This window comes from Microtus oregoni, unplaced genomic scaffold (genome assembly GCF_018167655.1).
Source record: "Microtus oregoni isolate MIOR12 unplaced genomic scaffold, Mior012 000063F_ref0000156, whole genome shotgun sequence".
NCBI classification, from domain to species: Eukaryota; Metazoa; Chordata; class Mammalia; order Rodentia; family Cricetidae; genus Microtus; species Microtus oregoni.
In genome coordinates, this window is record NW_024543873.1 from 10,271,810 (window position 1) to 10,298,199 (window position 26,390).

The 26,390-nt window shown below is 41.4% G+C and overlaps 1 protein-coding gene across 1 annotated transcript in view; it reads left to right on the forward strand.

The window, feature by feature from the left end:
• LOC121439847 (dedicator of cytokinesis protein 11-like) overlaps positions 1-26,390 on the forward strand; it is a 200,977-nt gene that overhangs the window by 54,934 nt on the left and 119,653 nt on the right. The window contains 7 exon segments of the mRNA XM_041640459.1: positions 72-188; positions 273-362; positions 7,375-7,457; positions 19,516-19,621; positions 22,079-22,213; positions 25,382-25,559; positions 25,941-26,020. Of these exon segments, the coding sequence (XP_041496393.1) occupies positions 72-188; positions 273-362; positions 7,375-7,457; positions 19,516-19,621; positions 22,079-22,213; positions 25,382-25,559; positions 25,941-26,020 (789 nt within the window).

Consider the following 26,390-nt stretch of genomic DNA (forward strand, 5'->3'; position numbering starts at 1 on the left):
CTACAGAGAGAGGAATTTCCCTCTTCAGGGAGTCTGACAGTAACAATTTATGTCTTTGGTCTCTTACAAAGGAAAAGGCCAAGGTAGTTGAACCCCTGGACTATGAGAATGTTATCATCCAACGGAAAACACAGATTTACAGCGATCCTCTCCGAGACCTGCTTATGTTCCCCATGGAAGACATATCTGTGAGTTCATGAGTACTTTTTAAAAGAATAAGCATTTTATTTTCCAAACCAGTTCTTAAAGCAAGAATGCGATTTGTTCTCTAGATCTCAGTGATTGGTCGTCAGCGGAGAACAGTGCAGTCTACTGTACCAGAAGATGCTGAAAAGAGGGCTCAGAGCTTATTTGTCAAGGAGGTAAGGGGTTCAATGGTCAGCCAAAGAACGTATTTTTTTGTGTTTATTTTATTCATTTGTTATGGGTGCGTGCGTGCACGTACATGTGCACAGACCCATGCGTGTCTGAGTGAGTTTATGTGCACCGTGTATGTGCAGGTGGCTATACAGGCCGGAAAAGACTCTTGGATGCTCTGCAATTAGAGTGAGAGACAGTTGTAAATCACCTGATCCTGGTGCTGGGAGCTGAACCCAGGTCCTTTGCCAGAGCAGTGTATGGAGCCAGGCAGTGATGGTGCACGCCTTTAATCCCAGCACTCGGGAGGCAGAGGCAGGTGGATCTCTGAATTTAAGGTCAGCCTTGTCTACAAGAGCTAGTTCCAGGACAGGCACCAAAACTACAGAGAAACCCTGTATCAAAAAAAAAAAGACGAGCAGTATCTGCTCTTAAGCTCTGAGCCATCTCTCTGGCAACCCGCCATATGTTCTTAGTATTAAAAAATAGTTACATATCTGTGAATTTCAAATTTATATTATAAACTGTTGAAAGTACCTCTTCCTTTATGATAAATGGGAAATAAAATTCCTAAGCTTAATTAACTTATGTAACAGGTCCGTGTGCTGTGAGGGCAAAGCAAGATCCCCATACCAACATTTCTCAACTCAGTTCAAAAAGTCTGTTAGTATTTCGCCAGACTTTGGTTTGTGTGTTTGAGACAGGGACTGGCTATACAGCCAAGGCTGGCTTTCGGTTCATTATCCTCCTTCCTCAGGTCTCTGGTTACTGGTGACTCCAGGTGTGTACCACCATCATCAGCTCTGCCAGACTTGAAAAAATAATGCTTCTTTTTATTCTTTTCCAGTATCTAAAATGAATGATTCCTATTTTCTTTTTTTTTTTTTTTTTTTTTTAACTCCGGTCACTTTTTTATTTTTTTTTTTTATTTATTTTTTTTTAAATTTATTTATTTATTAAGGATTTCTGCCTCGTCCCCACAACCGCTTCCCATTTCCCTCCCCCTCCCCCGATCAATTCCCCCTCCCTCATCTGCTCGAAGAGCAATCAGGGTTCCCTGACCTGTGGGAAGTTCAAGGACTGCCCACCTCTATCCAGGTCTCGTAAGGTGAGCATCCAAACTGCCTAGGCTCCCACAAAGCCAGTACGTGCAGTAGGATCAAAAACCCACTGCAATTGTTCTTGAATTCTCAGTATTCCTCATTGTCCGCTATGTTCAGCTAGTCCGGATTTATCCCATGTTTTTTCAGACCTAGGCCAGCTGGCCTTGGTGAGATCCCAATAGAACATCCCCATTGTCTTAGTGTGTGGGTGCACCCCTCGTGGTCCTGAGTTCCTTGCTCGTGCTCCGTCTCCTTCTGCTCCTGATTTGGACCTTGAGATTTCTGTCCGGTGCTCCCGTGTGGGTCTCTGTCTCTGTCTCCTTTCATCGCCTGATGAAGGTTAATATTCCTGAGGATGCCTATGTGTTTGTCTTTGGATTCACCTTCTTATTTAGCTTCTCTAGGAACATGAATTATAAGCTCAATGTCCTTTATTTATGGCTAGAAACCAAATATGAGTGAGTACATCCCATGTTCCTCTTTTTGGGTCTGGCTTACCTCACTCAGGATAGTGTTTTCTATTTCCATCCATTTGTATGCAAAATTCAAGAAGTCCTTGTTTTTTACTGCTGAGTAATACTCTAATATGTATATATTCCATACTTTCTTCATCCATTCTTCCGTTGAAGGGCATCTAGGTTGTTTCCAGGTTCTGGCTATTACAAACAATGCTGCCATGAACATAGTTGAGCATATATATTTGTTGTATGATAGGGCCTCTCTTGGGTATATTCCCAAGAGTGGTATTGCTGGATCCAGGGGTAGGTTGATCCCGAATTTCCTGAGAAACCGAAACACTGCTTTCCAGAGTGGTTGCACAAGTTTGCATTCCCACCAGCAATGGGTGAGTGTACCCCTTTCTCCACAACCTCTCCAGCAAAGGCTATCATTGGTGTTTTTTATTTTCGCCATTCTGACAGGTGTAAGGTGGTATCTTAAAGTTGTCTTGATTTGCATTTCCCTGATCGCTAAGGAAGTTGAGCATGACCTTAAGTGTCTTTTGGCCATTTGAAGTTCTTCTGTTGAGAATTCTCTGTTCAGATCAGTGCCCCACTTTATAATTGGGTTGATTAGCCTTTTACGGTCTAGTTTCTTGAGTTCTTTATATATTTTGGAGATCAAACCTTTGTCAGTAGCAGGGTTGGTGAAGATCTTCTCCCAGTCAGTGGGTTGTCTTTTTGTCTTAGTGACAGTGTCCTTTGCTTTACAGAAGCTTCTCAGCCTCAGGGAGTCCCATTTATTCAATGATGCCCTTAGTGTCTGTGCTGCTGGGGTTATACATAGGAAGTGGTCTCCTGTGCCCATGTGCTGTAGAGTACTTCCCACCTTCTCTTCTATCAGGTTCAGTGTGTTCGGACTGATATTGAGGTCTTTAATCCATTTGGATTTGAGTTTTGTGCATGGTGATAGATATGGATCTATTTTCATTCTTCTACAGATTGACATCCAGTTTTGCCAGCACCATTTGTTGAAGATGCTCTCTTTTTTCCATTGTATACTTTTAGCTCCTTTATCGAAGATCAGGTGTTCATAGGTTTGTGGGTTAATGTCAGGGTCTTCTATTCGATTCCATTGGTCGACTTCTCTGTTTTTATGCCAATACCAAGCTGTTTTCAATACTGTAGCTCTGTAATAGAGTTTGAAGTCAGGGATGGTAATGCCTCCAGACAATCCTTTATTGTATAAGATTGTTTTGGCTATCCTGGGTTTTTTGTTTTTCCATATAAAGTTGATTATTGTCTTCTCCAGATCTGTGAAGAATTTTGATGGGATTTTGATGGGGATTGCATTGAATCTATAGATTGCTTTTGGTAGAATTGCCATTTTTACTATGTTGATCCTCCCAATCCAAGAGCAAGGGAGGTCTTTCCATTTTCTGGTGTCTTCTTCAATTTCTTTCTTCAAAGACTTATAGTTCTTGTCAAGTAGATCTTTCACTTCCTTGGTCAGGGTTACCCCAAGGTATTTTATGCTATTTGTGGCTATCGTGAAAGGTGATGCTTCTCTGATTTCCCTCTCTGCTTCCTTATCCTTAGTGTATAGGAAGGCAACTGATTTTTTGGAGTTGATCTTGTATCCTGCCACATTACTAAAGCTGTTTATCAGCTGTAGGAGTTCTTTGGTAGAATTTTTGGGGTCGCTTATGTACACTATCATATCATCTGCAAATAACGAAAGCTTAACTTCTTCCTTTCCAATACGAATCCCCTTGATCTCCTTATGTTGTCTTATTGCTATTGCTAGAATTTCAAGCACTATATTGAAGAGGTATGGAGAGAGTGGACATCCTTGTCGTGTTCCTGATTTAAGTGGGATGGCTTTGAGTTTTTCTCCGTTTAATTTAATGTTAGCTGTTGGCTTGCTGTAAATAGCTTTTATTATATTTAGGTAGGACCCTTGTATCCCTATTCTCTCCAAGACCTTTATCATAAAGGGGTGTTGAATTTTGTCGAATGCTTTTTCAGCATCTAGTGAAATGATCATATGGTTTTTTTCTTTCAGTTTATTTATATGGTGGATTACATTGATAGATTTGCGTATGTTGAACCAGCCCTGCATCTCTGGGATGAAGCCTACTTGATCATAATGGATAATTTTTCTTATGTGTTCTTGGATTCGGTTTGCCAGTATTTTATTGAAAATTTTTGCGTCGATGTTCATGAGTGAGATCGGTCTGTAATTCTCTTTCTTGGTTGGGTCTTTTTGTGGTTTTGGTATCAGGGTAACTGTAGCTTCATAAAAGGAATTTGGCAATGACTCTTCTGATTCTATATTGTGAAATACATTAAGGAGTATAGGTATTAGTTCTTCTTGGAAGTTCTGGTAGAATTCTGCATTGAAACCATCTGGTCCTGGGCTTTTTTTCGAAGGGAGATTTTTGATAACCATTTCTAATTCTTCACGAGAAACCGGTCTATTTAGATCATTCACCTGGTCTTGGTTTAGCTTTGGTATGTGGTACTTATTTAAAAAAATGTCCATTTCTTTTGTATTTTCCAGTTTTGTGGCATACAGGCTTTTGTAGTAAGATCTAATGATTCTCTGAATTTCCTCTGTGTCTGTGGTTATGTCCCCCTTTTCATTTCTGATCTTATTTATTTGCGTGTTCTCTCTCTGTCGTTTAATTAGTTTGGATAGGGGTTTGTCGATCTTGTTGATTTTCTCCAAGAACCAGCTTTTTGTTTCATTGATTCTTTGGACTGTTTTCTGTGTTTCTATTTTGTTGATTTCAGCCCTCAGTTTTATTATTTCCAGTCTTCTACTTCTCCTGGGCGCGTCTGCTTCTTTTTTTTTCTAGAGCTTTCAGGTGTGTTGTTAAGTCCCCAATGTATGCATTCTCCGTTTTCTTTAAGTGGGCACTTAGTGCTATGAACTTTCCTCTTAGCACTGCTTTCATTGTGTCCCATAGGTTTGAGTATGTTGTCCCTTTATTTTCATTAAATTCAAGGAAGACTTTAATTTCTTTCTTGATTTCTTCCTTGACCCAGGTGTGGTTCAGTAGTTGACTGTTCAGTTTCCATGAGTTTGTCGGTTTTTTGGGGGCAGCGTGGTTGTTGCCTTCTAATTTTAATCCGTGATGATCTGATAAGACACAGGTGGACACTGATATTTTTTTGTATCTGTGGAGGTTTCCTTTGTTTCCGAGTATGTGGTCAATTTTTGAGAAGGTTCCATGAGCTGCAGAGAAGAAGGTATATTCTTTCCTATTTGGGTGGAATGTTCTATAGATGTCTGTTAAGTCCATTTGCTTCATTACCTCCAATAATTCTCTTAATTCTCTATTAGGTTTCTGTCTGATTGACCTGTCCCTTGGAGAGAGAGGTGTGTTGAAGTCTCCTACTACTAGTGTGTGTGGTTTGATGTCTGCCTTGAGTTCTAGTAATATTTCTTTTACATAAGTAGGTGCTTTTATATTGGGGGCGTATATATTCAGGATTGAGACCTCCTCCTGATGAATTGTTCCTGTTATGAGTATAAAGTGACCGTCTCGGTCTCTTCTGATTGATTTTAGTTTGAAGTCAGTTTTGTTAGAAATTAGTATGGCCACACCTGCTTTTTTCTTAGGACCATTTGCTTGAAACACCTTTTCCCAACCCTTTACTCTGAGTAGGTGCCTGTCTTTGTGGTTGAGATGTGTTTCTTGCAAACAGCAGAATGTTGGATCCTGTTTTCGTATCCAATCTTTTAGCCTGTGCCTTTTTATAGGTGAATTGAGCCCATTAATATTAAGTGATATTAATGACCAGTGGTTGTTTACTCCGGTTATTCTTATTGCTTTTGGTAGTAGAGATTGTCTCCCTTCTTTGAGATGTGCTCGTGAAGGGTCATTAGATGCCTGGGTTATTGTAGGCAGTGTTGGCAGTGTTGGATTCCTTGGGTTGCGATTTTCCTTCTATTACTTTCTGTAGGGCTGGATTTGTGGCTACGTATTGTTTAAATTTGTTCTTATCCTGGAATGTTTTGTTTTCTCCATTGATAATGAATGATAGCTTGGCTGGGTATAGTAGTTTGGGTTTGCATCCATGGTCTCTTAGCTTCTGCAGAACCTCTATCCAGGACCTTCTGGCTTTCATAGTTTCCATCGAGAAGTCAGGTGTAAGTCTGATCGGTTTACCTTTATAAGTTACTTGCCCTTTTTCTTTTGCAGCTCTTAATATTTTTTCTTTAACCTGTATATTTTGTGTTTTGATTATTATATGGCGAGGAGATGTTTTTCTTTGATCCAGTCTGTTTGGTGTTCTGTATGCTTCTTGAATATTTAAGTGAATATCTTTCTTTAAGTTGGGAAAGTTTTCTTCCATAATTTTGTTGAAAATATTTTCTGGGCCTTTGAGCTGTGACTCTTCTCCTTCTTCTATTCCTATTATTCTTAGGTTTGGTTTTTTTATTGTGTCCCATAGTTCCTGAATGTTTTGTGTTGAGAATTTGTTGGCTTTGCTGTTTTCTTTGATCTGTTCGTTTATTTTCTCTATGGTGTCCTCAGCATCTGAGAGTCTTTCTTCTAGCTCTTGTATTCTATTGATTATGCTTGTTTCTGTAGACTCTGCTCGTTGGCCTAGATTTTCCATATCCAGCTGGTCCTCAGTTTGTATTTTCTTCTTTGCCTTCATTTCAGTTTTCAATTCTTGAACTGTTTCCATTACCTGTTTGATGGTTTTTTCTTGGTTTCCCAGGGTATCATGTACGTATTTACTCATTTCTTCAAACTTTTTGTTATACTTCTCATCCATTTCTATAAGGGCATTTTTTACATGTTGTTTAAGGGACTCTATTATCTTCATAAAGTCGATTTTTTCCATTTCTTCTGTGTTAGGTTGTTCAAATACTTCTGTTGTAAGATCATTGGGTTCTGATGTTTTCATGTTGTTTTTCGGATTATTGGGAGAATTCTTGCCTTGGCGCCTGCCCATCTCCTCCTATTGATCCTATCCAATGGGTCCTTTAAAAACCGGATCAGGTTTCCCTGCTGGCCAAGGGCTCCGCTTACAAAATGCCCTCACTCTCTTTCGTGGTTCCTGCTGCAGGCCAAGAACCCTCTCACCCCTCTGAAGGATCTTCAGGACAGGACCAGGCTCCCCTTGTGCCAGTGACCTGGCCAACCAAAGGCCTACCTCTTTGATTCGATTGTAGTAGGGCGATCTGCTCTCCTTATTGCACGCCTGTTCCCGCCGCTTGGGTCTGCCTCTGCGCCGGTCCCCGAAAGCCTCTTCCTGTATGCGGTGTTGCTCCGCCGCGTCTGGCCGCCGCCGCTCCGCCGCGTCTGGCCGCCGCCGCTCCGCCGCGTCTGGCCGCCGCCGCCCCGCCGCGTCTGGCCGCCGCCGCTCCGCCTCTGTGCGTCTGGCCGCCGCCGCTCCGCCTCTGTGCGTCTGGCCGCCGCCGCTCCGCCTCTGTGAGTCTCCCTATTTTCTTATAGTGTATTAAGACCTACAGCACAGATTGGCATGTGGTCAACTACAAGTACGAAGACTTCTCTGGGGACTTTCGGATGTTGCCATGGTAAGTTTTGAAGAAAAGGGAAGCAGGAGAGTTATTATTATAATTGTTATCACTGTTATTATCATTGTTATTATTTGGCTTTTTAGAAACCTCTTCTGAAACCCCTGCTATAGTCTATAATAAATCAAACTTGAAACAACAGCATATTTGGCTTATGCAATATTTTGATTAGTCGAGTGTGTTTTATCTTTGCTTAGTGACACTCTTACCAATAAGTGTGGGCTCACATGCTTTGGTGTACCCATAGAGATCACAGAATAATCTTTAGTTCGTTCTGAAAAACACAGAGAAAGATGAGGTAATGCCAGGCCTTTCTTCAAGGCCACTTCTGCAGAAAGGGCTGCAAAGAAGACTTGAGGAGAGATGCTGAAACCAGTGCCTATGAGTAGCTGTGGCCAGTTTTTCTAACCAATGGGTGGTTTTTAATAAATAAAGGTTACATTTCCAAATGAGTTTTAGAAAATTTCCAATGAAATGGGCAGAGCTGTGTATATAAATGTGTTCTCTTGCCTGTGTGATGGGATGGTAAAGTTACTTCTCTTGTTGGGCATGTGGGATGGTGACTTCATGTGGATTTGCCTCCTTGCTACATCCCTCCTGGGACAGAGGGTCTCGATGTCTGTGACATTTCAAGGTATAGTTTTGACTGCATAACAAGGAGGCTTTCTTAGGAGGCCACTTGGACACGTCAGCAACTATTGAGTGCCTGCTATGTTATACCACTGGGCCTTTCATGCTGTAGACAATAATTTCAATATTTATGGAGAGCAATACTTTTATGTTTAACTAGGAAATGGGAAGAGGGCTAGCTCTGTGTCTGCTAAGTGTTGCTTACTAAATAAATGGTTGACTACTATTTACTGATGATTTTCTTCTCTTCTAGGATTCATCCTCTTTGTGTTCTCATTCATTCCCCTACCCCACCCCAAAAACCTTTAATGAAAGAATCTTTACAGTGTGTGGAATTTTAAAGCGCCATCCTGAGAACAATGTTAACTCAGAAATGTTAATTTTTAAAGGCATATTATGAAGTTCTTATTGTCTGATTAAGTGAGCTTAAGAAGGAAGTTGGTAGTTGAATGAAGAAAATGGCTTTGCAGAAACAGGCATCAGAGGTTCCTATGTGGAAAGGAATTTAATGAATAAATTTGGCTCTTATTAAATATAATTGACTGTGGTGAAGCATAGATAGCTAAGATGGAGAGTCCCTTGTGTCCAGCAGCTTCATAATTCTGTCAGAAACACACCACCATGAGTCCTACATGAAGCAGTGCCCGAGGGTGGCCAGAAGAGCCTCGTTAGAAAATGGAGTAGTTTGACAACAGTGAATTTGTGTAAGGGACTCGTGGGAGACAAAACCAAAAACACTGAAAGGGACAAAGTACAACGTAGAGCCTTTGATGCCTTGACACGAGCTTGACTTTTGTTTAGGAGGTGGTGGAGAGCCATTAAAATCCAGAGGAAGAACAAATGAGCTTCTTAAAGATTCTCAGCACAGAAACACATTATTCCATGGTACCAAATATAGCTGTTCTTTCAGATATTCAATATAAGATCATGTGATTTACTGAGGGTGAGTCACAGTCCCATTAAGCACTGAAGGTCATTCTAGCTTTCCGATAGCCTGAAAGCAGAAACCATGGGTATCTACCAAAGGAAGACTCAAATTCGGTCTTAATTTAATATTTTGCCTCCTGCTTCCCTTTAGTGGCCATGTCCTGTTCTCACTTTCATTTTCCGGCCCCAAGATAATGAATCCACGTTGTAGGATGTTTCCTGTGTATCTGTTGTATCCGAGCATGGGATTTGTTTCTAACGTGAGATAGTAAGAGAACCCTTTTACTGGGGGCTCAAAGTGTGCCAAGAACCATACCAAGTTTATTTTGCATCTCATTTTTATATTCTGCATTTGATCTGAATGGCAACCTCATGAAATAGGCACTGTTATTATTGTTCTTAGATTAGAGATATGGTAAGTTAGGCACAGATAAGTCTGATGGCTAAGCCGATCTCCAGCCCTGGGGATATGACTTACTGGGTAAGGTGCTTGCTGGGCAAGCATGGGGGCCTGGGTTTAGAATCCTAGTACCCACATAAACAAAAAAGCTGAGAAACATTACATTCATCTGTAATCACAACACTCGGGGATGCTGAGACAAGGTGGATCAGGGGCTGGCAGGCTAACCAGTCAAATGAACCAGTGAGCTCCAGCTCAGGGGGCTGGAGAAGGTGAAGGAAGCCACTCCATGTGGACTGCTAGCCTCTGTATGTGAGCACAGGTGACTACACCAGAACACACATGTGCATATGTGTCTGTATACCACATACACAAATCTACCAAAAGCAAAACAGAGCCCCAAGTATTCAGAAGGAGGATTTGAGCCTCTTGGCCAGTATACTCTCATCGTCAGTGCCTGAGTACAGGTCCTGTCAGTTATTAAGTTCAGATGCACATGAGTGGAGGTTATAACTCTGTGCAGATTGTCAGAAAGTGCTTCTAGGATTTTACACTTTTAAAAAGATACATAATGTACACACTTACGGGTTACGATGTAAACTTTTGATACACGTATCATGCATAAGGAGCAATGGATCAGGGGAAATGGCACATGCATTAGCCTAAATATTGATCACTGTTGCATGTGTGTATGTGTGTGTGTGAGTGTGTGCATGTGTGCTTATTTATGTATGTGTGTTAGAAACATTTGAAATCATCTTGCTTTTTGGAATTACCTGATTAATTGCTGCCGGCTGTACTCCACTGATCTGTAGAAATCATTCCCCTCATCTGATTATACCCTTGTGTGCTATAGCTTAGACTCCATTCCCCTCCCCTAACATTCTCCAAATGTTAGCCTGCTTTACCTGCACCTTAGGGTTAGCATAGCACTAAGGCTATATGCTACATAGAAAGCTAGATTCATAAGACATTGGTAAGAAATTAATATTTATTAATCAATTCACCTCAAGACTGTTTTCAATTGTTCCTCAAATACCATCAAATTACATTTTGCTTTATGGACAACTTTTTAACTTCTTAAGAAGATAATGTTTTAGATAAAAAGAACCAGTTGCCTGTAAAAAAAAGTTAATGGTTTATACCTTCTTTCCTGATCTTTAAAATACATGTCGATGTAGTAGCAAGGCTAATGAATCCCTAAAGATGTCCTAATCCCTGGGACCTGTAAGTGTTTGCTTACACGACAAAAGGGAATTCAAGCTGCTAATAAGCCAATAGGGAGACCATTTTGATTTATCCAGGCAGGCCCAGAATAAGCACAAAGATCCTGATATGTGAAAGAAAGAGGAGACAGGAAAGGAGAGTCAGAGGGGGAGATGTGAGCAGAAGCTGGGGCAGGAGATGCTATGTGGCTAACTTTGAAGATGGAGAAAGGAATCACAAGCCCAAAGATGGTGGGCATCCTCTTGAAGGTACAAAGGAGCAAGAGAGTGGAAATGGACCCTCCCCTACCTAGGGACCAGTTAGACTTCTAACCTACAGAACGACAGCGTAATAAATCTGTGTTGTTTCAAGCCATCCTGTTTGGGGTAATTTATTATAGCAGTAGAAAACTAATACAGTCAGCCAAAGATTGATTGTTCAGCTTGGCTGTTATCTATCTCTGAGGTTGAAAACTCCCGTGCTTACAGGGGCCCAGGAGGAGCCATAAATTGACGGAGTGGATGATAGATCTTAGGTAACCTGGTGACCACATGGGTGAGGCGAAGATGTCACTTGCTACTTGGTTGCCATTGCCCTGTCCTGTTGAGCTAGGTTCTTTGCTTTGTCTCTGCTTATTCCCAGATACTCATATTTCCCCTCTCTTCTCTTGCTTTTCTCCTCTTTCTCTTTCTCTCCCCCTTCCATTGTCTTTCCCTTCCTCTCTCCTTCCCATCTGCCCCTTCTTCCCCACTCCTATCTCTGTGGGAAACAATTTTCATCCAATTCTTTTCTTTCTATCTGTTATTTTTGAGATAGGGTCTCATGTATCCCAGGCTAGCCTCAAACTTGCTTTGTAGCTGAGGATGAACTTGAATTTCTGGTTCTCCTACCTCCATCTCCAGGAATGGAACCCAGGGCTTCATGTATGCTAGGTATACTCGATCAAATGAGTTGCACCCCGGCTTGTTGTTTCTTCTTAAACCCTCTATGAAATGGTAGACAGAGGAAGCAAAAAACAACAACAACAAAAACAAAACAAACAAACAAACAAAAAAACCCAAATTGGTCATATGAGGCTACATAGGTTTTAACAAAATCATTTTGCAACATAAGGGCCATAGTGAGGTTTGGGAGTGATTTCTGGTTAGTACCCTCATCTACTATCCATTGGGGATGTCTATTTGGAATTTTTGTTGTTTGTTTGTTTGTTTGTTTGCTTTTTGAGACAGGGTTTCTGTGTGTAGCCCTAGCTATCCTGAAACTCACTCTGTAGACCAGGCTGGCCTCAAACTAACAGAGATCCACTTGCCCCTGCCTTCCAAGTGATGGGCTTAAGGGCGTGCGCCACCGCCATGGAATTTTGGAAGTTAAGCATGTGTCCTGTACTCTTTGCCTTCATCTCTTAAGTCAAAACAGTACTGTTGTATTTGGGGGATCTGCCAAACCTACAATGGGCATGAGAGAGGAAATATCAATCAGAGCTTTCTGATATACTTTGCCAAAGGTTCTCTATCCTATATAGACTAAAATATTTTAATTATTGTTCCATTGTGCACTTCAGGGCTTAGTTGCCCCTGGAGTGTTTACCCTTTGAGTTTTACTCTGCTCGCTTTCTCTGTGAACAGAGGGGTTATCAGGGTGGTCAGCAAATGGCTGGAAATGGTAGTGGTTTTGAAGTTGCTAAACAAGGGGTCCTGTCCTGTGAAGCAAGGCATACTAAGGGCGTAGAGCTCGCAACCTTAGGTGCCCTGTCACGGGATGGGGAGAAGTTCTTCCGAAGTTTGCACTGATTCAGGCTTAATAAGAAGCTAAGTGCCCAGTGGGGCGGAGCAGCCTGTCTAGCTCTGGCAGTAGCAGAGACAGAGGAGGTATAACTAAAGCCAAAGGTTAACAGAATTGGAGGTGTGCTGGAAGGATGTTTTGTTTGTTTCTATTAGGTGACTCTTCAAATAAAGACGGTTAATCAGTCTCATAAGCAAACGGGAAGATGATTCAGGTGTGCCGTTATCTGAGTAATTTCCCCAGCACTTGAGGCAGGATTATCCTGGATGCAGCCAGAGTTCCCTGCCCAATGGGGCCCTCCTTCTGCACTGGTGCGATGCAGTAGGAGCCTTAGCAAACAGCCACAGTGCCCGAGCTCCAGAACTGACCCCAGAGAATCTTTCCTTATCGGCAAATTCATGATTTAGTCTCTGCTAACTCCCAGCGGGCAGGAAACTGCCTGCCTCAGAAGGGTGTAGGTATTAATCATGACTCATTGGCAAAGAACAGCCCGCAGAAGCCAAGCTTCTTTCTTTGTATTTTTATTTGAGTCTCCGTGAGGGGCTGGAGCTTGACACCAACCTGCATATCCCTTTGTGACTGGCAATTGTACTTCTTCAAGCAAGTTATGTATTCAGAAGTGTTTTAAGAAATCATTTTAAAACACACAAACCCAAAAATTAAAAAAATTCTGTTAAGAGTAACTGGGCCCGGTAGCACAGGCTTGTAGTCTCAGCACTCATAAGACTCCAGCAGGGGGGTAGAATTAAGGGCAGCCTGGGTTATACAGTGAAATGATGTCTCAGACAGCCAAACCAAGAGCGCTTTGTGGAAGCGGTCCCTTAAGATGTTTGAAATTATGCACAAGAACTGCAGGTTTTGTTCTGTTGTTGTTGTTTTTTTTTTTTTATAAACAAGTCCAAGTCTTTTCCCTAGACATTTGGGCTGTCCAGAGTAAAAGAATCAAAGAGCAAAGAAAGAAAAAATAAAACTAGAATCACGAGGGAAGATGCAAAAGTAAAATGAAAAAGGATCAGAAGTTGCCCAGTTGATTTACAAGAGAAACCAGAAAGAAGACTGTTAATTTATGTGATCATTTGAGCAAGCAGCCATGTGGCCGAACGTAATATCAGCGACATGGTCAATGCAATTTCTGCTGGGACTGCTTTCAAATATCAAACCTCCTCTGGTGCCTGCCAGAATTCTGCCAGGGCATTCAAGTTGCTAGTGCTGGTCCTTACAGGAAAGAAGGGCGAGCATGTGAACCACACTGAGTTCTTGATGCTGGAATAAAAATTGTATTTTCCCCAGTGGATTGTGTCCCCTCCCCCCGCCACTCGGAACAGTTAAGTACCATTCCATTCGCTGCAGTCGTCATTATCTTCCTCAAAGTGCTTTCTGGGTACCCTCATTAGCCCCCAACAAACTATCACTGAGACACCAGGCGGTGGGAGAGCTGCTAATGATATATCTAGCTTCACAGTGAGACACAGTCACTCCGCAGCAGCCGTCACAGTGCCCAAGCACTTCCTCTCCCTGAAGAGGATGCTGGCCTTGTGCAGCTCTTACAAAGGCGCTGATTGTTGTCTGGGCACAGTGACTGTTTTTCACCCAGCACTTGTAAATTGCCTTGTTGTCAGCAGTCATGTTAAGACAGGACAAGCTTTATTACAGCGAGCCACTTCTTCAATTCATGCTTTCTAGTTAATGGGAACCCGTCCCGCGACCCCATTCCAATTCCTGGAAAAGGACTGAAGCGAAGCTGAAGATAATCATAGAGATTAGACGATCACTTAGGCAGAAACTGTAGTCCTAAGAGGAGCCTATTCGGTTGCACTCTCTTTCCTAATTAGCTGCTAGAGACATTTGCTTTATTCAACTTGTTCTTTAGCACTGAGAAAATATTTAATGCAGACTAGATAGCTGTGCTATCAGGTATGACCTTCCCCTGGTATTTAGAACTATTTTTTCTAAAGACTATGATGATATATGGCCTAAGGAACATTTTTGATCTTGAGGGTGATTTCTGGTTTCGAAGAGTTGCACATTCTTGGCTAACCCGTGGCACACCTACCTTTGTGGATCTTCTTGGCTCAGTTTGATCGCATTCCTTAGAATCTCGACTCCCCATTTGCAGCAATTAAATGTTGAAGGGCCTTGCTGTGTTATTGCAGTTGCGAGGTCAACTGTCTGATGTATGACTCACTTCTCGTGCCCGTTTTACCCCGACAAAAGAGAGCCATTTGTTATACATTCAGAGTCCAAAAGTCCTTATTACTCTTTGACTACTGAAGGAGAATTCTCTTCTTGGTAGGGGGAGAGCAGCAAATCAAAAGAGGATTTCATTCAAGAAAGTATATATAATATGAAAGAAATTGCTGGGAGGTCAAGGTCACTGGGTGCATCGGAACAAGAGGAAGATAAGATCTATTGTTTTGATTTTTTTCTCCATGTGCTCCAACTTACTAGACAGCATCTTACAGTAAATAATATGGATTAATACGTGTTTATCATAGGCAGGGGCTTTCTCACTAACTTGTTTTTCTGTTTTGATTCCCTTCATTTGGTGACTGCGTCTCAAAACCTGCTTATTAGGTACTTACTATATGCCAGGCACTCCTAGGAGTCATCAAATCCATCACGAGATATACAAGCAATACTTGATTAGTCCATTAAATTAGTATTCGGGGAGGTAGACAGAAGTATCACATGTGCCTCTTCTGACTTACGACCTCTTTGGAGATATGAGACACACAATAAAAATAACTAATTGTTTAATGGTTGTTCAGGTACCAACTGCATGAACATGGGGTCTGAGATGGCCAGACCTTGAAGGAAGGGCGTCCCAGAAGAGAATATGAGTGTGGACACAGTACATAGAGAACCCATACTAAAGGAAGTCTGGTAGTCATGCTAGGTTAAGTTGATTTGCTCCCTGGTGTCCTTCTGTGCCTCAGTTTCTCTTTTGTGATGTGGCAACGAAGATCGTGGTGACCGCACAGAGTTGTTTATAAGGATGAGCTGACATGAGCAGAACACTTAGTCAGGGCCAAGAAGACAGAAAGCACACCAGTCATCGTGATTTTCTGTTATGAGAATGACGAGAGGTTAGGTCCTGGCACGTGAGCCTGATTATGCAAGAACTGTGATACCACCAATAGTGTAAGCAAGGAAACAAGTCGGGTGTGCTGGGTCTTGCTTGCTTGGGGACTGGGGCAGGAATTTCACCTTGAGATTGAGGCTAGTCTGGGCTAAAGAGTGAGACCCTGTCTCAGAAACAATAGATGGAGGAGGAGGAAGAAGAAACAGGAGGAAAGGACAGAGGAAGTTGAGCAAGGCCGTCTTTGTTGAAATAAGTCTGAGAAAATAATGTGTCTGCAATGATAAGAGAGATTGTAGATATCCTCTTTCATGGTTTGTTTCAAATGAGTTTTAAAAATTTCCAGTGCTTGGGTATGATAGACCTATTCAAGAAAAACGAACATGTTTCCCCTCCAAGTTTCACATAGTGTAGCATTGTGATATATGTTAAAGCGTGATAGGAGTATAAAATGATATGGAGACAGATGAGAGGTAGGTTGCCAACCTTCTGGAGGGGCTTCTCCAGAAAGACCAAGTCCTTGCCATTCTAGTATAATTAAGTGTAAGTCAGTTTTCGTATAAACTCTTTGGGGTTTTCTTTCCTACTGTTTCTTCCATGCTTGCTTACAACAGTTCTGAGACACCGTATGACTCTTGTCCCCCCCCCGCCCCCTTTTCCTTTGAGGCAAGAGTTTCATAATGCAGCCTCAGGCTGGTCCTGAATCTCTAATCCTCTCACCTCTGTCTCATGAGGGCTGGGATCCTGCTCTCTTCCTTTCACTGCTATCCTGGCTGTTCTGTTAACTTTAACACAGTTAAGTAGATCCCCTGCCTCACTTCTGCATTGCTGCTGTTCTGCATTCCTCCTATTCTGTCCTTATCCTTTAGAGCATCCCTTCTTGGGACTTCTGGTTACTATAATGTAGAGGAAGTTTCCACACTCTAGGCAATACACAGACAAGGCACCCTTGTGGTTTGTTATATAAGATGATCAAATGTTCTCCTAATTGGAAGGCAGGGTAGTAGTTACTCTACCTTTCCTGCTTGCCTTCCGTCTTTGATGCAACTGAGTGACAAATGGCCTTTGTGACTGGTCCAGAAGAGGTCCAAAAGGTTACTGTCCCAACATCTCAGGGCTTTGAAAGGACTTGGCATGACCTGATCCCTGAGAATCAACTTGCTGTCATCCTTAGTCTCCTAAATGGACCACTCTTTGGGATCCGTGTTTCTCATAAAGGAAGATAGAGAATAGTCATCTGTGCTCACTCTCTAAGACAAATAATAAAGGCAAGAAGGATGAGAAGAATGTTGGTATTACAGAGAAACATCGTTCTATTGAATGAATCCTTTGAAAATATGTTGGTGGACAAATTTTTTTTTCCTTTTCAAAAACTTTAATGAGTTTTAAGCATTATACTAGACTTAAAACAATAGTGCACCTTAATAGTCTAGAAGGGAACAGGATATTTTAAAGAAGAGATAGATGAATGAGGTAGATTTGGATAGGGTTCACACTGCAGAAAAATGCTATAATGTTTATAGGTACTTGTAGAAAAACAGTTCCAGGAGATGAGACTCAAGGACAGTCCTGAAAGAAAGTAGAGGGAATTGTGTCATTATTCAGGCAAGAGGATCCCAGGCTAAAGGCAGGAAGAGAAAAGACTTAAAGGAGTTTCCTTGGGGTTCTTCGGTATTGTACATAAACCAGTGTAGCCTGAGTGGTGGGATTAGATATTCAGGTGCAGGCTTGGGAGATGGCCCAGTTGCTAAAGTGCTTGTTCTTCATGGGGAGTTTGATCCCTCAGGAGCAGGGTATAAAAGCCAAGTGCTGGACTCCTTGTAATTCTAGCAGCAGGACGGCAGAGATACAAGGATCATCGTGCCAACTCTGGGAGATTGAGGTTCACGGAGAGACCCTGCCTCTAAAAACAAGATGGAGAGAGCAATTAAACACACACACACACACTTTCTCTCTCTCTCTCTCTCTCTCTCTCTCTCTCTCTCTCTCTCATACACACACACACACTCATGCACACACACTCACTCACACACACACACTCTCATACACAAACACACAACACACACATACGCATGCTAACCTGAGATCATATCAGGCACCATATTCTAAGCTATGGTAGATATTTTATTTAAAACTTATTTTTATTATTACTATTATTTTTTTGTTATTGTTGAGATAGGATTTCATGTAGCCAGGACTGACATCACACGTTTGATCCTCCAGCCTTCACATCCCAAGTGCTAGGACTACAGTTGTGTTCTACCATACCTGGAAATTTTAACTATTTCATAATACACATATAAATTATATGTTCATGGTATCGTAGCACGAGTTTTGGAAACATGCATACATGTTTAAATTAGAGTGAACATGTGTTTTCATTTTTTACTGTGAAAGCTTTGCCTTCCTTTTTTGAAGTAGACAGTGCATTGCTCTGTGTGAGTGCCTGGTTATGCTCTACCATCCCAGAACAGCTTCCTTTCTCCAGCTGCCACTGATAAAGCCTTGCCCTTCTCTCTCTTCTCTGCACCCTCCATAGATGAGATTTTGATTGACCATGAGTGAGAAGCCATTGCAGGGTTTGAGAGAGACTCTCTCTGTGGATGTCACAGGAATGTGACTCCAGTTTAAGTAGTGACCACTGTGAATTTAAATACATCTTTATTATCTCTGTTAGGGAAGATGTGAGTGGATATATATCCTCAGGTAAAATAGTTATCTGTTGATTTCAAAGGACTTGAGGCCTTTTGATGAAAACTCTGATGTAGAATTATTATTTTAGCATCTATCTTCTTTCTGAAATGAAATTCTGAAATGAAAAATATATTTACCTGTATCCTAAATTTCTGCATCTTGGATATTTTGAAAATTTCTTCTTGGTTCTATAGTATTGATTTCGGATGCTCTTTTCTTCTTTGACAAAGGGACCTACAACTTCCCAGAAGTTCAAACCTAACCTAGCAGTGCTAGAAAGATGGCTCAGAGAGAGAGATGTGGCTTAGAGGTTAAAGGTACTTGCTGCTCTTGCAGAGGACCAGGTTTGATTCCCAGCACCCATATGACAGCTCACAACCATCTGTAATCAAGATTCCAGGGCAATCTGAGGCCTTCCATTGGCCTCCATGGGCACTAAGCATTCAAGTTGTGCATATACATAAATGGAGGCAAAACACCCCTACACATAAAACATAATTTAAAAATATTTAAATAATAGATACATCATTGACTCTTAGAATGGAAAGAGAGTATAGCCATCTCCTGATCTGTCGTTCATTCACAAACCAATTTCTATACAGGAGTGACTTAAAAACAATTTCTAAGCCACACAAAGAATCATATCCATGTATTCCCAGCTATTCTGGTGTCTGAGGCAAGAGGATCAACTGAACCAGGGATAAAAAGTCATCCTGAGCAATGGAGTGGGACCTCCATTGCCAAAAAGAGCAAACAAAGCAATTCTTTGCTATGCAAACGGTGTGCTTCTAATGTTTAAGCCATCTCACGGGTGAGCGTGTTTGTGTGTGTGTGTTGGGGTAACTGTCAGTCTAGGAAAGCTAATGTGTAACTTGTTCAGTGAACATCTAATATATGGGCCATCTCACGCGTAAGTGTGTGTTTGTGTGTGGAGGCTAAATGTTAGTGCAGGAAGGCGAATGTGTACCTTGTTCAGTGAGCAACTAATTTCTGGGCCATCTCACGCGTAAGTGTATTTGAGTGTGTGTGTATGCTGGAGGGGGGGGGTAACTGTCAACTTAGGAAGGCTAATGTGTTTGTTACTTGTTCATGTTCAGGGAAAGGGTTTGTAGAGTCTGATGACAAAATGACCTCCTAGCTCACCTGGTCCAATCCAACAGGTGAGGAGACTGACAGAAGCAGCAACCTCAAGGACAAATGTCACAGGGGCTCCTGGATGAGGGTCACCATCCTCAGCCTTCGTGACATCTGCTCCTTCCAAGTGCCCTTTTAGGCAAATGCTCTCTCTCTGATTTCTGAACTACCTAGCAATTACACCTCGCGGTGTCATTGTGTTATAGGGGGGTGATTGCCTATAATTTCCCTTCCCTAATCTTGGAAATGGTGGCTGCTGCAGAATGCCGTTACTTGGTGAGACAGCTGCACACGAAGGCATTTGTGCAGATGGTAATTGGACTCCAGGCCACAAGTGTTTTGCTTCGTGCCTTTCCTTCTCTGCCCTCGCTTTGTGGCTGACTGTGGGCTTTTCACGCAGATTTGGCCAGCTGTCTCACTGAATCTGTACCCTTTGAGTTGTAGATTTGTTCACAATTAAACTTTTAGTTGGGTTGCAGGCTTTTAAATCATACTAATTTTTGCCTAGAAGATCTATTGATTTTTGCCATGTAATTACTGTTGTAACTTTTAAGAAGTCATAGATGCACAGTCTCAATGCTCAGTAAATTATTCATTTAAAATAAGCTCAGTATGTAATTTTAGGTTTTCTGGTTCCATTATTTTATTAAGAGATGTGGACCATTGTCACGAAAAATACATAAATATAAATGATATGATCACCAACGTTGTTGTTTGTTTTTGAGATAGGATGTCATATAGCTCATACTGACCTTGAATTCACTGTATAGTCAAGGACAGCCTTAACCTTCTGATCATTCTTCCTCCTGAGTACTGGTATTACAGGCATGTGCCAACATACCTGGATATAACAGTCATTTTGTTTAACTTTTTTGCATATTTATGTAGACTTATATAAACATAAATATATTTTAATTAAATATACATTTTAGGCATTATATTACATTAGTATAATTATATTGCTATAATTATATATATTAAATATGTTTTTATATCTATGAAATACTTGAATACCTCCAATTTGAAGACTCCCAAATTCACTGATTTCAGATTTTCAGTTTAAGGATGTAATCTAAAATGCTTCTCTGACCCCAGGTACTTTAGTTAAAGGCTACTCAACTTGTATATGAATAAACAAAAGACATAAATACACATAGGAGCACACTCTCTGTATTTATGTGTCTCGGTAAACTAACATTTACTTGAGGCTCTACAAACAAGCTGGTGTTTTCTGCTTGTTCTCCCTTCTGTTGATGCCATATAGCCCATATGCCTACTTACCTGAAATAGAAGCTGTAGCGTTTACCCGTCTGACTTGGCAAGGAGTCCCTCATACTAGTACATTTTTGTATTCATTCACAAATAGATGATCCTCAAACAAGTCCAAAATGGTTGTAAGCATTATTATTATTTTACTTTTTTCTAAAAAGAAATACCCCATAATATTGTTATATAATTTAACTTGTTCATGCTATGGAGAAATGAATTGTTGATGTTTCAAGATGCTTTGGCAGAGAATTTAAGTAGTTGGCAGGAATGATCGGGTCCAATAATGCTCTTTTCATGATATTTAAGTCCTTTAAATATCAGATTACAGATCATATTGGGTTGTCAGATGGGTGATCGCAAATGGCAAGCTTAAATCTTCCACTTTTGTGAGTAAGACATGATGCATAGGCGTATATTTCCTCACTAATCGCTTGGAGTCTGTTTTTCGGGCTCTGTTACTATTCTCATTCTGGAGTGCTTTCAGACCCACGATTCTGGGGAATTATGACTGGAGTAAGTTTTACTTTCGCTATGACAAACGCTTGACACAGCCTATAGTTTCTGACTCATTGAAAAAAAGCACAGAAACATCAAAGGGTTTGTAGTCCCCTCTGCTCACTCTACTCATTGTACTCTCTGGGAGAAACAAAGGGGAAACATAAAGGCATTTAGGTAGTCTTCCTTTCTTCCTCATTTCTGTAGGCAACAGCCTACTCCCATCTCTGATCACATGGCCCAGGCCCCTTGGGCCCTATTGATTCAAACTTCAGCACTGAGGCCATTGATGATTCTCTCTGCTTCTCTGGGAGAAAGCTGTAAGTGGGGTTTTCAGGAGCAAGAGTTCCGGTCCACTGTAACTGTTCTGTGATATGAAGGTGATGTAAATTGCATGCCTTTTAATACTTGGATTTGTGGAAATGAGACATAATTGGAAAAGATCTATTTGTTTCTTCCTGTTAGACAGAAAAGGATACTGGGTGAAGAGGCCAGTGATTCAGATGTAAAAGTGTTTTATACATTTTCAAGTGTTAAATATTCACCATTAGCAATATATTTGATTAGCTAAGGGTAAATTGCTTGACATCATAGTATCTTTAAAGAAATAAGGAACAAAGCTAAGCATAATTCTTGCTTATTTATTTATGTATTTATGTATGCATGTATTGTATATGTGTGTGTATGTGTGTCCCTAAGTGTATATGTATGGATACATGCTTGCATATGTATGGAGGTCAGAGGAAACTTTCAAGAGTTGGTTTTATCCTTTCACCATGTGAGCCCTGCGTATCAAACTCAGGTAAGTGGGCATGGTATCAAGTGTCTTAACCTGCCAAGCCTTCCCATCAGCCCAGAAACCTGATTCATAACAATTTCTGGAGATTGTCTGACAATTGTTCAGATACCATGGCTGCCAAGATGTTGAAGGTTTTTGGTTCAGATAAACAGACCTTCTGCCGTGAGTATATGTTACAGTGGATCTTGGCTGCATTCTCCTTCCAGGTGTTCAAGAGACGGTACTTTTACTTGACTCAGCTGCCTGATGGTTCATACATCCTCAATTCTTATAAAGATGAGAAAAATTCCAAAGAGTCTAAAGGTTGCATCTACTTGGACGCATGCATTGATGTTGTTCAGGTAAGGCTATTGCAGTAATCATTCTTTCTCCTTCTCCAAGTGGGTTGTTGATGAACTATTAAAAACGTCGGCAGTTCCCCTCTTGGTTGATGGCATCTCCATGCCCCTAAACACCTGTATTCGTAAACTCTAAGCCTCCTTACACCACTTCCATTCAGGGCCAGTATTTAAAAGTTTATGGAGGACCTAGGACTTACCACAGGGCAGGGAACCCGGACTGCTCTGTGGACTGGAGAGGGAGGGGGGGAGAGGAGTGGGGGTAGGGGAGAAGGGTGGGAGGAGGGGGAGAAGGGTGGGAGGAGGGGGAGAAGGGTGGGAGGAGGGGAAGGGAAATGGGAGGCTGGGAGAGGAGGTGGAAACTTGTTTTTTGTTTATGTTTTTTTCTTCTTTTCGCAATAAAAAAAATTAAAAAAAAATAAATAAAAAGTTTATCAAATCCTTTGAGTCTTACTCCAAAGTGCTTCCTGATTCACATTTTCTCTGAATTTTCCCTGATTTTTCTCTGAGTATCCCTTGTATACTGCCTACTCTAGAATTTTGATTTTTTTCCCATTTAAGATTTCTTTTTAAATGAATATGTTACTAGAAACATTACTGAAAGGCTACTACAGCCAGTACTTGCTGTGAAGTACTTGCTCCTTCAGCCCACTTGGGCATGGCCTCTTATACTATAAATGTGGCTGTAAAGCCTGCACTTGCTCTCTTGCATCCGGCTCACTTCTAGCTGCTAGATTCTGTTTCTGTTCCCCATTCGTGCAGAGGATTGTGATCTGTAAGTACCCCCTAAATAAATAACCCTTTATTATAAAAGAAAAAAAGATTTCTTTTTTTTAAAATTTATTTATTTATTAAAGATTTCTGTCTCTTCCCCGCCACCACCTCCCATTTCCCTCCCTCTCCCCCAATTAAGTCCCCCCCCTCAGCCCTTTTTTATCATTACTTCTTATGTGTATTTGTGTATATGGGCATGTGCACATGCGTGCAGGTGCCTGAGGAAGCCAGAAGAGGGCACTGGATTCTCCTGGAGCTGGAGTTATAGGCAATTATCCCTGTCTAAAGTGGGTGCTGAGAACTGGCCTCAGGTCCTCTGTATGAACAGTAGATACTCCTAAACACTGAGCCATCTTTCTACCCCAAATCTTGCCTTCCAAACTCCCAGTTTACTGTTTTACTTTACTCCACCTCCCTGAGACAAAGAGTGGATCCCTCACTTGTCTCTTTAAAACCTTCGGGTCTTAATTTCCTGCCTCATAGAGGAAAATCGAAAGGTCTTACAGAGGGATTCAAAGCCCATGGTGATATGCCCTTAACCTGTTGTCTAGTTTCATTCCTGTGCATCTGTGTTCTGATCACAAGCTGTGTATTCATGGATTTCAGACACATTTGTGGCTTCCCTATTTCTTATTTCTTTATTTTCCTGATGCTGGGAATGGAACCTAGGCTTTTGTGCATGCTACACAATATCCCTAACCCATGTTTTATTTTGACACAAAGCCTTGTTAAATTACTCTTATCTTTTAAAACTCAGTTTAAATTCCCTTTCAACCTTGAAGTGCTTTCTGTTTCCTTCCTCACTATCATTTCCACCCAGTCAAATCCAGCTCCCGGTCTGCTGGGCTATCCCTTGGCTATTTCCTTTATCAAAAGCACACTTTAAATTGTGTTTTGTTCGTTCCTTTTTGTGTTTAGATTGCAAAGACCCTCTCTCGCTCATTCCTGGAACTTCTATAATAATTAACAAGGCTACCCACACCTTAGGGAGTTAGTAAGTGTCTATTGATTTGAATTCCTGGTGATGTAGAGAAAGGTCAGGTGGGAACGAGAAGGCAGAGAAATAACTCGAATAGTGAAGTGATTGACCAGGAGAGGAACATTGTTAGGTGCTGTGGCACTGTAATTCAAAATAGGAACACTGAGCTAATGAAGAGGCAAGGGTGACTGTTTCAGTAACTTCAATTTATTAGAGTATTTTCAAAGCTATAATGTCAGATTAATAATATCTTCATACTCCATCCAGTAAGATTGCTGTGAGGTTCAAGTGAAAAAAATTAAAACTGTAGCCATCTTTGTAAACTCAACATGCTTTTCATTAGGTCTGGTTTGGTGTGCACAGTGCTGAGGCCCAAAGTTCATGTCTTGAGCACACCCAGCGCGAACTCTACCTCTCAGCATCAGCCCCAGCCTGAAGGTTTTTTTGAAATAAATAATAATCGCACATTTTAATTTTACTGGAAGAAAAGAAAGGCAGACATGATTGCGGAGCTTTTTCAATCAGCCCTCTTCCAGTGACCTTTCTCGTTGTTCTCCCACAATGTCTCTTTATGACTCCCTCTCCTAGTGTTTTCAAATGCAGAAATCATTACAGCCTGCTACGTGGTTTAATTTCACCCTTTTCTGTTCTTTGAAGACGAAAAGGTCCAGGAAAGTCGTTGGTTTCTTCTTAAATAATGACCGTGCAGTGGAGAGTTATTGATTTATGACCCTTTCTTGAAATGATTGCTGAGGCGCAGGAGAGGGGCCGCATGCCATTTCTATTGTCAGGACAGAGAGGGTGGTAAAGTGTGTTATTAGGTTTGAAGACGGGAAGGGGTCTTTTTTCTTTTTCTTTCTGTTAGAATATTCAGTGTGGGCCACTTCACGTCTTATTGAAAGTCGCAATTTGATGTGAAACAGTTAGGACCTTCCTTCCCCAGTGATACTGCTTTGACCCTGTGCATGCTGGACCCAGTCACACCCTTGTGCTCATGAGGAGAGGGAAAGGAAGCATTGCATTTGCTTCTTGTGATATTTTAGCTGGATTCTAACATCTGGTTTTGAAAAGTCTATGAAATAACGCAAGGGAAATTTTTGGATGAGGAGAGGAAAATGTGTTCTTGTTTTAATGGTGGTGGTTTGGTTTTCTAAATGTGAAGGGTCGCAAAGGCCTTAAGTGATTGATGTCTGGCCGCTTTGTCCTTATTGCAGTTTGCTCAGGCCGGGGAGGAACACCAAAGATAGGTTTGGTATGCTCTGGGAATGTCTATATCTTATCGAAAGAATTAATGGTTTTGTGAAATTGTTGGTGTACATATAGGCTGAGCTGAGGGAAAAAAATAAATAAGAGAAAACAATATCAAAAGGGCAGCTAATCTAATTGAACAGGTGTTTTCTTTTTCCCCCCTTCTCTAGTGCCCCAAAATGCGCCGTCATGCTTTTGAAGTCAAGATGTTGGATAAGTATAGCCATTATCTGGCGGCTGACACTGAGCAGGAAATGGAGGAATGGTTGATAACGTTGAAAAAGATCATTCAGATCAATACTGACAGTTTAGTGCAAGAGAAAAAGGAGACAGCAGAAGCAATACAAGGTAAGAACCATGAAATGACTCATTCGTAAAGGAGGCCCTCATCTGTAATCCCTGGGAATGTCCTGCAGGCTAGATGAAGATAGAACCTCCACAATGAAGGCCAACCTGCTTCTTCCTGAAGGATGGACTGCAGGACAGGCTTTTCAAAGAGCTGGGACTGCATGGGCCCTGACACTTGAAATACAACCATGCTGAAATGGATAAGAAATTCATGGCAGATTTTCAAAAGTCCATTAAAGTTTCCCCGGTGCTTTCATAATCACAATTCTTTGCCATAAATCTAACAGGAGAGGATGGGGTGGGAGAGAGGATCGTTCTCTTAGGTGATTAGCAATGCTCTGTATGGTTTGGAACATCTGCTTTCCATGAATCTATCTGCAGATGATGAAACGAGCAGCCAAGGGAAAGGCGAGAACATCATGGCCAGCTTGGAGAGGAGCATGCATCCGGAACTGATGAAGGTATATCTTTCTTCTGGCAGCTCACCTTCCACTGACATGATGCAGGGCAAGCTGGTCCGGCTTCAATGCTGCATTATGTTTGGGAATGTCATTTTCGAGTTCAGTCACCTCCCCAAATTGATGAAACAGGCATAAAAAGGATGGTGCATTCCAGATGAAGGACTCAGAAGTGTCCACTCTCAGCATGGAAAAATCTTTTTTTTCCCCTAGACCCTACATAAAGGAAAAAGAAGCACACCAAACTTCTAAGCTTTTGTAGCCTTATTAATTTTATCTACTATTATTCAATTTCATCGTTAAATAAATTTTCTTTCAGTGGGCTCATGATACAGCTTGTGCAAATGGGATTCAGTCCAATGGCACATGCTAA